General features: G+C 58.9%; 1 protein-coding gene across 8 annotated transcripts in view; it reads right to left on the reverse strand.

The window, feature by feature from the left end:
* The window catches only part of RALGPS1 (Ral GEF with PH domain and SH3 binding motif 1), a 233,640-nt gene that overhangs the window by 23,540 nt on the left and 193,958 nt on the right, over positions 1-16,142 (reverse strand). For 6 of the 8 annotated variants that reach the window (XM_037158690.2, XM_037158892.2, XM_037158833.2 and 3 more), the window contains 2 exons: positions 2,508-2,628; positions 1,134-1,291 (listed from right to left, as the gene is read on the reverse strand). In XM_037158690.2, the coding sequence (XP_037014585.1) occupies positions 1,134-1,291; positions 2,508-2,628 (279 nt within the window). The remainder of the gene's footprint in view (positions 1-1,133; positions 1,292-2,507; positions 2,629-16,142) is intronic. The other 2 variants (XM_037159020.2, XM_037158960.2) reach the window with 1 other exon arrangement.

Here is a 16,142-nt window from a genome sequence, read left to right on the forward strand (position 1 = left end):
TCAGAGGAGAGGGTTCCGTGATTCGACACTGGGGGACCTGCAGACTCTGCTGCCTCCTGGTGGCCCACAATGCCCTCAGCATTTTAAGGTCTCTGAGAAGACTGCTCCCCTGGTTTAACCAGCCTGCTCCCGACATAATGCCCCTGGGACTCTTCTCTGGGGTGCATGTGCCTCTGAGCCACACCAATGTCCATTCCCGACTAGGTCCCAGCAGGATGACCCCACCCCAAGACAGAAGGCAGACAGGACCCTGCTTGTCACTTGCTGGTGGTGGGAGATGGCTGTCCCTGGAGGGATGTTGCCTCAGACACTGGCCACATGCCGCTGGCACATAGGACATGAGATTCCAGCCCATTTTTCCTACCCCCACACCCTTTTCCTCTTCATACATGTGGGCCCTTCACCCTGCAGGCCTCGCCAGATCAAACCCCAGCCTAGCAACTGTCTAAACTGCCCCTGGCACTGGGAGGGCTCCTCATTAAGGAAAGCAGACAGACACACAGACACAAGGACTACAGAAGCACAGGCACGCCGAATGGGCACGGCCAGCAGAGAGCGCTCTTGTCTGATGGTGGCAGTGACAGGTGGCCTGGGCACTGCAGGGGGGCGGAGCCCAGACCACAGCTCAGTGCCACCCTCTGCTCTGACTCTGACCACCTCCCCACGGGCCTGAGCAGCACGGTCCCTTCTGCTGACGCAAGCGCTGTTTCCCGAGGAAGCTCAGGCATGCCATCTCACCCCCCAACCCTGACTTTCTGGTGTGAGGACAAGCACACATGTGAGCGCCTGGTGGCCCATCAGCGTCCTCAGGCAGCGTCCCCAGCTCTGCCCTGCTGGCTGGGGCCTGTGGCTCCCCCAGGGGCAGCAGCCCAAACAAGGCCTTGGCCCAGCTTGACGGCGGGTCTCCAGTATGTGTCTGGCCATTCCTTCCACCTGCTTGCCATGCTCAGGGCCACCAGCTGGATGAGGAAAAGCCCAGGTCACTTTGTGATAAGCCCCTGGCTCTGGTGACTCCTGCAGGGAGCTTTCTCTGCAGGGCTGGGGGGCTGCCGGGCACCGCACAGTGACAGACAGACATGAGCACACGCTGGGCCGTGGCCGCCCGCTGGCGTGTGCAGGCCAGAGACGCTTACCTAGGGAGAGTCCATTGGTGATGGCGGAGGAGGAGGTGAGGGCGAGGCCCCTGCGGGGGCTGCGGGACTCTAGGACACTGTCATCCAGCAGGTGCCTCGCTTTCTCCGATGGGAAAGTTGCACTTTTACTCTCAACTACACTCAACTGACACATCATACTGGAAAACGGAAAGGAAGAGAGAAGGCAAAGCTCCTTATCTGTGGAGTAACAGTGGCGCACCTGCCCTGGGCTCCTGAGTGGTCGGCGCGCCTGCAGGACACGGAGCTCTGCCCAGAACCCAGCGTAAGTGCGGTCTCGGCCCCATCTCACGGCGTGACCTTGGGCAAGTCACATCCCTCATTTGGGCCTCCGTTCCCCCTGTTAGGTGGGGACTAACAGTACTTGCCCTGCCTGTCTCCCAAGATGATTATGAGGCTCTGGTGAGTGGGTGGTGCTTGTGAGTGACGGGGCACACAGCGGTGGGGGAGTGCGCCCCTGTGGTCATCAGGTCTGGTTCTGGAGTCGCACACACAGGGGCCAGAGCCTTGCTCCAATCTCACGCACTACCGCACGGTACTTCACCTCCCCGCCCCCAGCCCAGAGCCTCACTGGACTCACTGTTACGGTGCCCACTGCACAGCGCCAACCCAGAGGCCCCAGGGGGCACGATGAGACCATGCCTGACAGGCACGGAGCAGGCCCTGAACACTGAGAGCAACCACTTTCTCATCCAGTCCTAGGGGCTCCAGCACCAGCCTGGGCTGGCTGTGGCTTGTGTCTTAGTGGCGAAAGGCAGGAAGGCAGGGAGGAAAAGGGAAGATGGGAGGAAGAAAGGAAGCAACGGGCCTGGAGGGAGGGATGGACCCAACTGTTTAGGAGCCTGTGCCCAACACCCTGGGGACATGGGCATGGCTTCTGGCCACGCCAAGGACCACACGTGTCCCCTAGCTGTCAACCCACAGGGCCACTGTTCTGCAAGCTCCCTCCAGCACTTAGCAAGCAGAGCCACTGAGCCCCGAGACTGGCAGGCACTGTGAGACGACTGGTGCTGGCTGCACAACAGTCACAGAGCCTGCTGGACTCAGGGCTCACACGAGGGTGGCACTAATGGAGCTGGGGTGACCTTAGGGAGGAGTCCCACCGCTGCTTCTTTGCCCGTCCCTGCATGAATCCTCCATCGGCTACTGAGCCGGTGACAGCTGTCGCCAGCACCGCCCCGGCTCCTCCTCACCAGTGCAGGGAGAGGTCACCAGCCGGGGATACCAAGAGTACTTGTCAGAAACTCCCAGATGGGTGGGGAGAACTCTGGTGGGCAAGCACTCCCAGCAGCCCTTTAGTCCTCAGCCCATGCCCAGCCCATCTCCGGTCGGAGTGGGGCTCGCTCGGTTACCCACTTGTTGCCCAGGCTGTGGCTCTTCCTGTGTCTCGGGACTGGGGGTGTGGGGAGGCTGCCAGCAACGGATGTGTCAGGGCAGGTGGGCCTCCGGCTGAACCTTGCAGGACCGGTGGAGGGGCCTGTGAACAGAGCAGAGAGCGCGGTGATGGGGGCTGTGAGGCACAGGGGCCAGGGACCTGGCTCTGGGGCAAGGCCCTGGGCCGGGCTGTCATAGATGGACAAGGGTCATCAAGCCCCATGGCTTTCTGCTCGTGAGACTCTGACCAGTGTAGCTAATGCCCGGGTCAGTCAAAATAGCCAGTGTCCTGCTGTGCACAGCACCTGGTAGGGCATGACTTATGCGAGGCTGCCCAGCTGGGTAACAGAGTGGGGACTTGACAGTAAGTCTTCTGACTCCAAGGCTGGTGCTCTCCCCCCTGTCCACCCCGCCCCCCCACGGCCGCTTTCTCTACCCACTTGTGCAACAAAAGGGACAGAGAGCTTATGAGGGGAGGCAGAGGACTTCCTGCATGAGGGCACAGCTGTGCAGACAGGGGCTCAGACACTGGGCCCATCAGTTACAGCCTTGGTGACCTTGGAGAGGTTACTTAACTCATTCCCTTGAGACTCAAGTCTCCTCATCTGAAAAGTGGAAATAATTCAACTCACCTTGCAGGGGGCTGGGAGGAGCCATGAGGTAATGTATGCAGAGTTCACAGTTAGCACTCATACTTGTTCTGTTACAATTATTAGCATGTCTTCCAGCCCCAGTATGGGGGACCACAGGGGGTCACCAGAGTCAGGAGGTTGGGGCCACAGTCCCATGGAGCACCATGGAGCCTTCCTCCTGGCCACACCACAGCCACGTTTGAGGGGTGTGGTCCTGCCCACTGCTGTACTCTTTAGTACTGACTGCACCCCGTGGCTCAGGAAGGGAGGGGACCCCAAGATGCTAAGCCTTAGCTACCAGGGCATTGCACTTCCTATAGGGCACAGCACACCCAGCCAATCGGGGGCTGCTGCCTGGCTGTGCTGGGGAGCTTTCCGGGGGCCCTGCGAGGCCTGCACTGCCTCCAGAGTTCCAGGTCCTCCACCACAAGCTGGTGCAGATCCACCAGGGACTGATGGTTCCTCCAGCATGCCTGGCCCTTTATTTCTTTAATACCACAGCCTGTCCCCCTCGGACGGCTGGCTCGCTTCCGGCACTTGGGAAGGTTCCCGAGGCAGGGCAACTCACGTCTCCTCGAGCTCTGAGTCTCTGCTGCTCCCTCCCATCCCGCTCTGCACACACACCTTCTCCTTCATGTCGCCAGGGCCCCACCACCAATCCCTTCATTAGGTCATGGCCAACTTTCTACGCAGTTCCCCTCACCAACTCTTAGCAAACGTCACCTCTCTCCCGAAGCCCCCGCACAGATCACGGCTCCCCTCACTCTCAGATGACGGCACCCTCTCCTTCCACGAAGATGCCGTGGCTGTCAGGTCCCATCTCGCACCGGCCCTGCTGTCCCCACGTACACCCCATCCACACTGGCCTTCCCGTCGGGCCTGGGGCAGGGGGGCTCCTCCATCCAAGGCCAGTCTCTCCTCTCCAGTCCTTCCTGCTTCCTCTGAGCATTCATTTGCTCCATCACTTTTCCCTTCTCCCTCTGGCCCCTGACCCAGCCTACCAACACACCCCAGTCTCTTGTTTTCTGTGAAATAAGGTCTCTTGGCCCCAGAGCTTCCTCCCTGCCAATCACGCTTCCTCACACAGAGGCCTGTGCTTCTTGTTGCTCTGCCTCTGTCTCTCTCACTTACCCCTCGAGGCACTAAAATCTAATGACATTTCCATTGATCTCATTTTTGCCAAACCAACGAACACTCATCGGCTTCTCACCAGAGCCCTTGGCACACTGGTGATGCCACTGTTTGCAGCCCAAGGAACCTTAATGAGGGGACCCCACCACACTTCATTGCTTCGGGGTGCAGCTACCTGGACGGCTTAGCCTGGTGGCAGGGTACAGGGCACACCATCCTAGGTAGCGATTCCAGCTTGTACACGGCGTCTTACGAACACGGCTCTGACAGACCAACCCCTAAGACTGTCATGTGCTGCTTAGCAACGACAGGACATGTTCTGGGTGCGCTGGACCAAGCCTGGGGGGGCAGTCCGCCACACGCCTGGGCTGCACGGCGCTGCTCCCGGGCTCTAGTGCTCCAGCTACAAGCCCACACAGCACATCACTGTTACAACAACAGGAGATTAAATCGAGCAGAGGAGAAAATGACGCAACCCAGACTCGGAAACCATGAGATGTGTGAGGTTGCTGCTGGTGTGGTACAGTAAACTGTTTTCCAGCAGTTTTTTTACAAGTGGAAAGAATACACTTTAAAAATTATGATTAAAAGTATAGTAAATACATAAGGCAGTTAACATAGCCATTTATTATCATCGTTAGGTCTCACGCACTCAACACAGCTGTACGTGCCACACCTTCACGTGATGGCGGTGCGGTGGCTTGTCCACACCACCACCACCACCACGAACACATGGACAGCTATGGCGCCGCGTGGGGGGTGCTGATGCTGCAGCTAAAGCACAAACGCAGCTGCACTCTTTCCTGGCGAGCAGCTCCACACTGTCCATTGGCTCCTTTGAGGCTGCGGCCCTTGCCCAGGGCCGGCAGCAGTGTCCTCGGGCGAGCGTGTGGGAACGGAGGTTCTGACCACAGGGCCTCGGGCGGGCTGGGATGGCTCTCCCCGCGATTCTGGGGAACGCCCCGCGGCAGAACTCCCGCTCACAGAGTTGGAGCGAAAGTGAGCTCTGTCCCGGAGGAAACATCTCGTGCAGCCGCTCCCGGGAGGAAGAGGCAGGGTGGAAGCCACGCTGCTGTTTTGCTCTGCACATGCTGCTCAGTCACAGAGTCCGTGCAGAGGGCGGAATTCGCCTTGTTTATCAGTGGGACTGCGGCCTCCCTGCCTGAGTCACGCTGGCTCCTACCCCAAGTTCAGAAAATGTTTTGTAAAGGTCAAGTCCTGTGGCTCCTCCCCTGCAGTCTGAACTGGAACTCAACTCTCTGGCGCTGTAGCAGTGACAACTGCGGGTTGGACATCCTGTGCCTGGCACATGCTGTGCACACGGGCTGCAATTCATGGAGTGGGCACACTTAGTAGGCCCACTTGACAGGCAAGAAAGCCCGGGCGTGTATGCCTCCTACACACAGGACTTGAACACAGGGGTACAGCGTGGTGGGGGAGGAGCTCTACAGTTCGGAGGCCAGGCCTTTGTGGGGGAAGGTGGGGGGAGGTGGGGGAAGAAGGAACACACTCACATGTTCGAGGTGAGCTGAATGGCAGGAAGCACTTCCCTTGGGCAGCGTGTAACGAAGAAGGCAGTTGCTACTTGTGAGGGAAGGAAGGTGAAGGACACTAATGTGCGATGCACTGATGGGGTGCCAGGCTTGTCTGGTCGCTTCCATACCCCAGTCCATTGAGTCCTATGCAGTGACTGCTTCGACTATCACTGTTTTAAAGGAGATGCTCAGAGTACACCCGGTCAGGTGCTGGAGGGGTGCTGGGTGTGTTCTCTGAACCAGCTGCGAGTGCAGTGAGGGCTGCACCATTGAGGCTCTTCGGGTAACATCCTAGGCCTTCCTGCTCACTCCTTCTGCATATGTCTCCCCGTGGTTCCCGCTCCTGCCTCTCATCACCATCTTCCAGTTCTCTCAAGCCTCCAATTCGATCTCTGTCTCCTCCATTTGGCTCTTTACTCTCCCTCCAGGAAGAGGCCTGGATCTGCTCCTTCTTTTTGAAGCATCGGATGGCCTTGGGAAGCATGGCTGGCCTCAGATGCTCCTCAGTACAGCGGGGGGAAGGGTGGGGGGCCCAGGCAAAAGTGGCTGTGATCTCCCAGGGCCCAGGGTCAAACAAACGCCACTTTGGATGCCCTGGGTCTTGGCCGCTCCCACCCACTGCATTGTTGACCAACAGCCTGGATCTGACGCTGAAGCCGAGGAATTTCCATTCAGCTGGGACCTAGGAGTGGGGGTGGCCTCTCTGGCAGTAAGTGACACTCTGCTACTGAAAGGCCTCACGTTCCTGCACCACTGAGCCTGGGATGGCCACCATGTGACAGCACCAGGGACACGTGTCTTCTGGAACAGTTAGTTTCTGAGCTAGGCAGCTGACAAGTGCTGTTTTCTCCATGTTCTGCGGGCAGGGGCAGAGGTGGGGCAGTGCTAATGAGCTGGGGTTCTGGCCTCGCTTAGCAGAGTGTGGTCCCCACTGCCTGGCCTGATATGGCATGGACAGCTGGAAAAACTGACCATGTGGCTCGACTATCTCAGAGGATTGCTCTATTTTTCCTCAGCATAATTTTTCCATGAATAATCTTTAAAGCTCTTTAAGTGGCTGTTTCTTCAGCAGTTTTATTGGAATATATGAGAGCTGACAGTCTGTGGGGAGTGAGATATCACGTTGGGAAAAAAATCTGGTTTTCATTACATTTTTCTCAAGAAACCAACAGGCTGCCCAACAGCCCACTTGTTGATTGGTAGAGAACGCAGCACAGGCCTCCTGATCATGACTCTGGCATGGACAAGATTAAGGGTGACGGACGGCAATGGCAAAGACCTTGGGATCCAGAGGCAGACAGACCTGGGCCCCCACTGGTACTTGCCACTCGCAGGCTGAGTGAAGGGCAAGTCACCTCGAACCTCTGAGCCTGAACTGCGCATTGACCAGGCGGGAACAGTGGCCTAACCTGGCAGACCCCCAAGAGGAGGAAAGGATTTGTACCCCACCCTCCCTCTTGCGGTGGGTGTCCCCTGGCCCAGGCCGGGTGACGCATAGCCAGGCCGAAGTGGAAAGCTGCCATGCTGGGGTTCACAGCCTACGGGGCAGGGACAGGAACCTGGTGGTTACACCTGCGCAGACACCTGCTTCAACAGGAGAACCCTAACAAGACATCGGGTACCAGCAGCAACCATACCAACAGTAGAACTACCCTAGCGATAGCAACGGTGGTAATGCCAATGGTTGACATTCAGCAAGCGTCTATAAAGCGCCAGAAGTGGTGTTCCCCCTTGCACACAGGCACTGCCACTGTCTCCATGCTGAGATGTGGGCCCTGAGGTCGGAAGGGTTTCAGAGCCTCCAGGACAGCAGCTGGTGAGCAGTGGAGCCGTGGGCAGTGTGCCCGGGAGCACGGAAGCCGTGGAGGGCCTGAGGGTCTGACCTCCAGCCTGGCCGGGAGTTCCAGCAGCGTGGCGGCCGTCGCAGAGGGGGTGGCACGTGCAGAGACCCTGAGGCAAGAGACGGCAGAAAAAGCTGCAGAGGAGAGACGGCAGAAAAAGCTGCAGAGGAACTAGCTGAAGAGCTGAGCGTGGGGAATGCGTGTGCGTGTGCATGTGCATGTGTGTGTTGAGGAAAAGAAGTGAGCTGCGGGGTCTGGGGAGGGGCCTAGAGTTTAAGGAGGGGAAGACGTGGAGATTTTTAGCAGGGGAAGTAAAGTGTTCAGATTTGCACCCTAGAAAGCTCACTCTGGCTGGAAAGCACGTGGACATGGCCAAGACCGAAGGCTGGGAGGGAGACGGGGTGGGAGATGTCTAGGAGGTGGGCCAGCAGGGGTGGGGTGGGGGTGGTGGTGGGAGGGGGTGTGCAGGTAACCCCAGCGGAGGCTGGTCTGTTTACTCAGGGACAATGAGAAATTCAGTTTGGGGCTGATGTTGGGAAGCCCTTGGGTAGATGGGTGCTACCCTCAGGAGACAGATGGCAGCTGGGGACAGATGTGTATGAGGTGGCAGCACAAGGGTGTATGGAGCCCCATGTGGGAGTGACATCATGCACGGTTGTAAACTCAGTAAGAAGAGGGAAGGCCTGGGGCAGAGAGCCAGGAGAATGGTGGCATTTGTGGGATGAGGAGAAGACAAAGGACCTTGTGTAAAAGCAGGGTCACCAGAACAGCTACTTGGGAGAAGCGTCACTTTAGGTGCAGGGGGAATTCGATCTTGCTTCGTTTGTGATTCTAAAGGAAGGCACCCCAGAAGCAAAGCCCTGTCCTGCTGGCCTGGGCAGCCCCTGGCCTCAGCGAGCACATCTTCCCTCCCAGAGGTGGCCGTGCCGGCAGCACCCATCTTTGCAGCTGGAATGCACAGCGGAACTCCCCCTTCTTCCCGTCTGGGTTTGCAGAGAGCCAACCGGAGGGGCAACGCCTGCCGCCTGGGTCAGCCAGCCAGTGCCAGAGCATTGCCTGGAGCCCTGTGGACCCCCGCAGACAGCCTGGCATGCCCCTAGAATGCCCTCCTCTGCAGTCTGGAAGCTGCTCTTGGAAGAGAGAGAATAGAGGGAAAGAACTGCGGATCTCCTGCCTTGAGGGGTTCAGTTAGACAACAGTGAGGGCTGACACTGAGCTACAAGCCTTAATCCATGCTTTACAGAGTGAGTTCTCACAAGGAGGGCAGTGAACCCTCCTCTTGAGTCTAGGCCTCCCGCCCTTTGCTCTCGGATGGCCCCCACCTCTCAGACACAGCGCCTGCCCATCTGTAACGAAGGACTGAGTGAGGTCTCCTGTTGACTGCCCGGCTCTCCCACCAGACCCCTGGGAGGCAGGGGCTGTGTCTCAGTGCACAGCGCAGGGCAGGATGACTGCAGTACAGTGCGTGTACCGAGTGGCTGAGCATGGGGCTCGTGGTGGCTCTGCCAAGGAGGACACAGGCCTGGGATGGGGAGCCTCGTTCCCATGGGTTTCCAGCAGCATCTGAGCGGCCCTGCCCTGGGTCAGCACTGCCCAATTTAAGCAGTCTGGCAGCCCCGCTGCTGCCTTTGGGGGTGCTTTCCAAGTCTCATGCACTGGAAATTAATGGGAGGCAGCTGTGGCAGAGAGAGAACGACTCGACTTGGAGTCACAAGACTCCTGTTCCAGTCTCGGCTCTGCGGGGGCAGAGCTGGGAGCTCCTGGCCCAGTCTCCTCACTGGGGAAGGGGAGTGATAACTGCTGTGACCTGGAGCTCTTGAAAGCACCACCCTCCCGGGTGTGTGATGCACAGGGCGTCCTTCCATCCAACCTGAAGCGGGGGCGGTTCTGTCCTGCGCCTGCTCAGACCCTGTTCCCAGGGCAGGGACTGGCCCTCCTCTGGGTCTGCCAGAGCCCTGTGGCATGCTGGGACACACGGGCCCCTCTGCACAGAAAGCCTGTTTGTGTTGAAACCTTTCTCTGGCCAGGTTTCATGGTCGAGCCTGGGAGCTGATTCGTTTCACATTCACACACATTCTTTGTTTCTTACACATGCGGCTCTCACGGGTCTCTATTGTGAGCGATCACCCTTCAACTGTGGTGAGACCCAGACGTCCCCCTTGGAGTCAGAGGGCCTAGACTCCCAAGCCACAGGGAGCAAGGAATGCCAGGGACAGCACTGGTGCCACAGGAGGAGCGGGGCTGCAGCAGGGCAGCAGAGTCAGGCTGAACCAGGCTCGAGTCTCGGCTCCTCAGCCTGACCCTGACGTTACCAGGCTATAGGGCAGGACGCTTCCCAACAAGGCAGATTACACTTCCAGGGGATGGGTGAAAACTGGCTTCCCAGCCCTACAGCCCTGCACCCAGGGGCCCCTCACGCATTCCAAGAATAAAGGGAGGAAAGAGGAGCACATGGAAGGGGAGTCCCCACCCCTCACCCATAGGGTCATTTCTTCTACTCAATCATAGTGTGGGGGTGTCTCCACAGACCATCTGGGGAGCTTGAAATATATCCCCAGCAGGTGGGAGACTCAGGGGACAACCAGTGTCTTACCCTGGGCCTGAGAAGCCAACATGGCCACAGACCTAGGACAGTGGTGGCCGCTCTGGGCTTAGCTGCACTCACAGATCTCTTGGGACAAGGAAAGTATGGCCCAAGGACCAAGGTGGCCCCCATGAGGAGTGCTGGTGTGGAGCTGAGAGGACCTGAGAAGCAAGGGGCTGGATGGGGCAGACGCGGCAGGCCATGGAAGGGGCCGCGGTGGCACCCAGAATGGTTGTGCATCTGCCCAGGTAGGAGACCTCTGGGTTCTCTGAAAAGCCCATGTAAAAGGAAGCATTAGTGTTAGCAGCTGTCACCTGGGGCTGTCACCTGTGTCCCAAGACAGCAGCACCCATCGCTAAGACTGTCCTTCCCTCTAGTAGCCCATGGTCAGCAAGCTGAGAGAGGCAGGGAGTGTTTAGGGATGGAGAAGAGCCCAACGCCCAGGCTCTCCTACCATGGCAGTCAGCCAGAAGCCCCTGGCTAGGGCAAGAGAGAGGTATTTTATGCCAAATCAGGGTTTGGAGTTCTGATTCTTACACAAAATCAGTTCTAAGGACTGAGCTCCAACCATGTGTGCCTCAAGTGTCTGCAGGAAAGTCACAGGTGTGCCAAGGCCGTCATCGGGGGCAGGATGCGTATGGCACTGCAATGCAAGGGGCAGCAGGTGCTGAGCCCAGAGCATGCCGGGGCCTCACCTGCACCCTTCTTTCGCTGCTGGTGCAGGTGTGACCAGTCCAGACCCCTGGACTCAGCCAGAGGCTCTGCCCCTTGCTCCCTGCCTGAGGCGAGGCCCGTCACCCAGAGAATGAGCAGATTAGCGCCCCAGGTCACAGGGCCGGTGGGAGGGTCACTGAGTGAACACGTGGGCAGTATGGAGGAGAGAGTGTGAGCTCAGCACAGACTAGGTGTCATTGCTGTTGTCGCTGAGCCTCTGTTCCCAGCCGTGAACCAGCTGTGTGGTGGTTTTAACACACGTGCATGGGTCCTCTGACACTGCTCTTGCTGAATGGTCATGTCTACGTCCCCTCTCCTTGGATCTGGGTCAGCTTCTATGACAGCCTTGACCTACACACTGTGGCAAAAACCAGTCTATGTGGCCTCCGAGGGGGGGTCATACAGATGCTGCGAGGCAGCCTCCACCCTGACCTTGGGACATCCTGTCTGGGGAATCGCTGCCACAAGAGTCTGGGGACCCTGAGGCTGCCATGTGGTGGGGTGGCCCTGGTTTCACGGGAGGCAGCACGCACCCACCCACTCTGCCCCAGCTGCAGCTCCAGCTGACAGCCAACACCAAGCACGTCCAGAGACCCTGGCCCTGGGCCTCGAGTCCCTCTCAGTCTCCATCTCTCCAGCTGCGGCCCCAGACATGGTGGAACAGAGACAAGCTGCCCAGCGCGTCCTCTCCAGCTGGCTGACTCGCAGAACCGATGCGTGCAACAGCATGGTTGCTCCGTGCCCCTGGACTCACATGGCCTCACGCTGCCCCTGCAGAAGCGAGCACCAGCCACCGAGCTAAGGGCTTTTCCTGCACAGCCTCAGCCCCGAGAAGTAAGCCAATGGGAATTATTTATTCCTATTCCCATTTCACCAGTAAGAAAACTGAGGCTCGGAGGGATTTCAGCCGACTGCCTGCGGTCCCACAGCTGAGTGCCAGAGCCTGGCTTTGCACCCGGACTGCCCGACTCCAGGAGGGCTTTTCCTCATTGGGTGACAAAAGGAGGAAGACAGAAAGGTGTGTGGCAGGGCGGCACTGCAGGGACGGGTGCGGAAACCCGGGGCGCGGGCCGAGCTTTCCCATGGACTTGCTTTGCTGCCAAGGACTCTTCAGAGAAAACCTGTCGGTTGGTTCAGCCATGTGGAGGCGGGGCTCACAGAATCTGGGGCTGTCTGCACCAGTTCCAAGGCACACGCTAACATGACTTGCTCTCTCTGGGGGTCAGCGTTCTTTGTAACTATTGCTCTCCAGGAAAATATTATTTAACTACATGAACGAAACATTACACATGGGGGAAACTGAAAACGTGGCATTCCTGGCCTGTCTTCATGGACCGGAGACGGAGATGGTTTCTGCATTTCCTTTCTCATAGGCCGTCTGCTTGTTGGCATAGAGCTGCTGGCACTGCCACTCCCCGGGGCGCAGAGTAGGGGCAGGTCTCTGTGGTAGGGGGCGGGGATGACAGCAGAGAAGGGGCGCAGCCTCCACTGGGGCCATGCTGAAGTTAACCGAGTCCCTGGTCCAGGGACCCAGGACCAGGGCTGCTCCCCATGCCAGAGTCTGTGGTCCCCGTGCACCGGGCAGGCCAGCTGGTTAAAGGGCGTGGGGCCACAAAGAAGGGTTGGGGAGCTCCCACCGGCCTCCTTTCGGCTCCTCAACATGCCACACCTTGCCCCTTCATGGCTTCCACCCCCTCTTGCCCCCACTAATGTGTCAGCTCCATGAGGGCAGGTCTGTGCCTTGTTCCTGGGCATGCGGCCCATGGTGACTGCCTGGTTCACAGCAGGCCCTCGGCATGGAAGTCTTGAAGGAGAGAACGAATGAACACATCTTGGGGCCTCTCCTTGGCAGGTGTGGGGGGTGCCTGATTGCTGGGAAGGGAGCCCAGAGCAGCAGCTTAAGCCCCCACTGAGGAGCCGAGGGGGGTTGCGTTCCTGCCATTCCCGGGCTGCAAGAGGCACATTCCTGTCTCAGGGTCTGGTCGGGCTCCTGCCATACAGCCCAGTCTAACTGCCAGACCAGGGCAGGCCTACCCTCTACAGACCCCTGGCTGTGCGGGGGGCTGCAAAGGCACCACCTCTCTGTCATCTGAGGCCGTGGGTGGGAGGCCAGGACCACTGAGTGAGTCCGACTCCGAAGCTTTCCAGACACTGCCGAGCCCTCTGGTGATCAGCTACAGCCTTAACATCCTGGTCCAGGGCTGCAGCGGGGGATTGGTGAACTGGTGGGAAACACCCCCGTGAGCCGGCTCACTCCACGGCCAAACTGCTGGCATCAGCACTTCTCTGGGAGGGAGTGGGGAGTCAGCAGTCACCGTGGCTCTGGAGCTCCTTTGAGAGCCAGGTGCCTGCAGGGCCCAGCAAGGGCCCAGAGGCCTGGGCTGAAGAGGTGAGGGCAGGAGACTGGGTTCTTACCCAGGGACCTCAGTCTGACGGGGAGGGAAGGCACCTGGGACAAATGAGCACAGATAACCGTCTGATGCGCAGGAAGGAAGTGCTACGGAGAGGCACAGAGAGCTGTAAGGGGGGGACTCTGTGAAAGGCCAGCTAGTGAGTATTGCAGGCTTTGCAGGGCAGGGGGTAGCATGGGGGTGGATGTCTTTGTCCCAACCATTGGGCTCTGCAGCTGCAGTGTGAAAGGGGCCACGGACAACAGTCAATGGAGGGTGTGGCTATGCTCCGACACAAATAGGGGCCAAGGGTTTGGCCCTCATGTGCCAATCCCTGGTGTAACAGGCAGGGTGGGGCGTGGCCTGACCTGGTCTGGGACAGGTCAGGGGCTAGGTGGGAGGAAATTCCTCCCCGAGGCAGTGACATCTTGCTAGAACCTGAGGGGTGATTCGATGCTAATCGGAATCACAATGTTGACAATAACAACATCATCCTAATAACAGACATTGCACTTGCTGAAGGAGCTCTGTGTGTCGGTCTTGGCGCTCAGGGCTTTACACTTGGGGTGTCAGGGAACTCCCACGACCGCCTGAGAGGGAGGTGTCCGTGTGCCCCTTACAGACGGGGGGATTGAGCTGCGGCAGGTGCCGAGGGTTCTGTTGGACCCTTCACACCCGAGTCCTCTCTGGGACCCAGCAATGGCCAGATGTGGGAACACGTTTCCTGCCCTGGTCCTTCAGCTGGAGGTGCTGGGTGCCACACTGTTCTCTGTGTGAAGCGCTTGTTCTTGTTCCTGTTTCATTTTCACTCCGTCTCTTCCTGTGGGCCTTCGGGCCAATTCTGTTCCCTGCCAGGATTCCCGCTGATGCTGCAGGTTCCTTAACTTGCTGGGTGCTGGGTTTCACATGAATAGTAGAGCCACGTGGAAGTGATGGTGGGTGGGGTGGTAGGGGAGCCTGGGTGACCTTGAGGCAGCTGGGCCAGGGGTGGGGCCCGGCTCCGGGTGCTGGTTTCCATCCTAGGCCGGGGTCTAAGGTAGATGCAGCCCCTCCTTTCTGGCCCCAGAGCCTGTCGAGGGCTCAGTCCTGAGGCCCCCAATTAGTGTTAGTTTTCTGGGCTGGGCTGCTGGTCTACAACCGTCCCTCGAGCAGCAGGAGGTGGTGGTGCTGACCTGGGCTGGGGGAGGAAGCGGCCCTGGGACATGAATCCTCCAGTGCTGTTGGGAGGGCAGACAGGAAGGGTGGCCGCGGGGACTTCTGGGCACCCGGGGAAGCCAGAGATGTGGCTTCTCCTGCTAACGCACATTTACCACGTAAGGCTGCAGAGGCTTATTTGCACTAATTTGGAGGAGACTCAGAAGGGCATGACACTTCCACGTTTGAGTCCACTCTCTGCTCCAGAATTCTGGCTCCATCTTTTGAAGAAATAGTCTGGAATGGCTGGTGCTTCCTGTTGCTCTGTGGCCCGAAACAATTGCTGTAGGAGCCTGCCTGCTGCTGTTTCTGACATCCCTGATAGGACCCCTGCCCCTGTGTCCGCAGGTCAGGTGTAGGTGACTGAGCATGCAGAAGGAGCACTGAGACTGAGAGGGAAAGGACTTCCGGAGCAGGGACAGAGCTGAGGTGGTAGAGACAGGACCAGCACCAGGGGCTCGCCTCTGGCTGCCTTTGCTCGAGGGTCATCTCTCGTGTAGGCTCAATACTGGGCTCACAGAACCCTGTGAAAATCCAGCAGAGGCCAGGACTCTGTCTCTTGAGGTATGAATGGCAGCCCCTCCCAGGGCTCTGTGGACCAAGCAGTATCTCCCTCTGCTAAGTCACTGTGGGGCCCCAGGGGTGCCCAGGGCAGGGCCCAGCCTGCACAGTGGAGCCAGGAGAGGCTGGAGAAGAGGGGCATGGGAAAACTCCCTGGGAGTCAGGGCAGAGGCCTCGCCGGCTGGTGTTCATGAGAGGCTGTAGCTGCCTCTTGCAGCCTCCGTGGTCCTGTATCCAGCAGCAGACGAAACTGCCGCGCTGGCTGGGCTCCAGACAGTGGAGCAAGTGGCGTGGGCGGGCCAATAGGCCGGGGGGTGCCACATCACCAGACAGCAGCTTGCAACAGCCACCCCTCCCAGAACACTTGCTGCATGTCAGACGACGCTGAGTGCCTTCTAAGTATCACTTCTATTCTGACCTGCCAACGATCCTGGTGGGGTTCCCCTACCCTCATTTTTCAGGTAAGCACACCGAGGCCCAGAGGGGTGGAGGTACCATCCAACGCTGCAGTGGCCTAGAACCCGGACTGGTGTGGCCCAAGCTCACAGGAGGAGGAGGGAGCACAGCTGGCCGCTGGCCCCAGACTGGTCCCTCCCTGGGCAGCGGCAGTGCTCAGCCCCAGTAACGACGCTGGTTGGAATACAGACGGAAGGAAGCCGCCACAGCGGTAACAACAAGGCACTTTCACAACGTGCTCCCTCCCCCCCCACCCCGCCCGGCAGAGCCCTTTAAGGTGTGAACCTGCCCGGGCATCACAGCGGCCCCATAAGGTGATCGCTGGCATTACCTCCACTGTGTGGTTGAGGCCACCAAAGACCAGACCAGTGAGATGACAAAGCTAGGAAACAGCACAACGAGGGCTGCCTTCAAAGCTGGGTCCTTAATCGCTAGGGGATACTGTGTATGTGTGTCCCAGATATGTGAACGAAACCGATGCTCCTGGGAGCCGAGCCGTCTGTGGCTGGTGGCACCAAACACCCCGGCACCCTGTACACCCCCGGGGCATGGCAGCTCCAGGGCACTGGGCCTGATGAT

This window comes from Artibeus jamaicensis, unplaced genomic scaffold (assembly GCF_021234435.1).
Source record: "Artibeus jamaicensis isolate MK-2021 breed Jamaican fruit bat unplaced genomic scaffold, CSHL_Jam_final contig_471, whole genome shotgun sequence".
Taxonomy (NCBI): domain Eukaryota; kingdom Metazoa; phylum Chordata; class Mammalia; order Chiroptera; family Phyllostomidae; genus Artibeus; species Artibeus jamaicensis.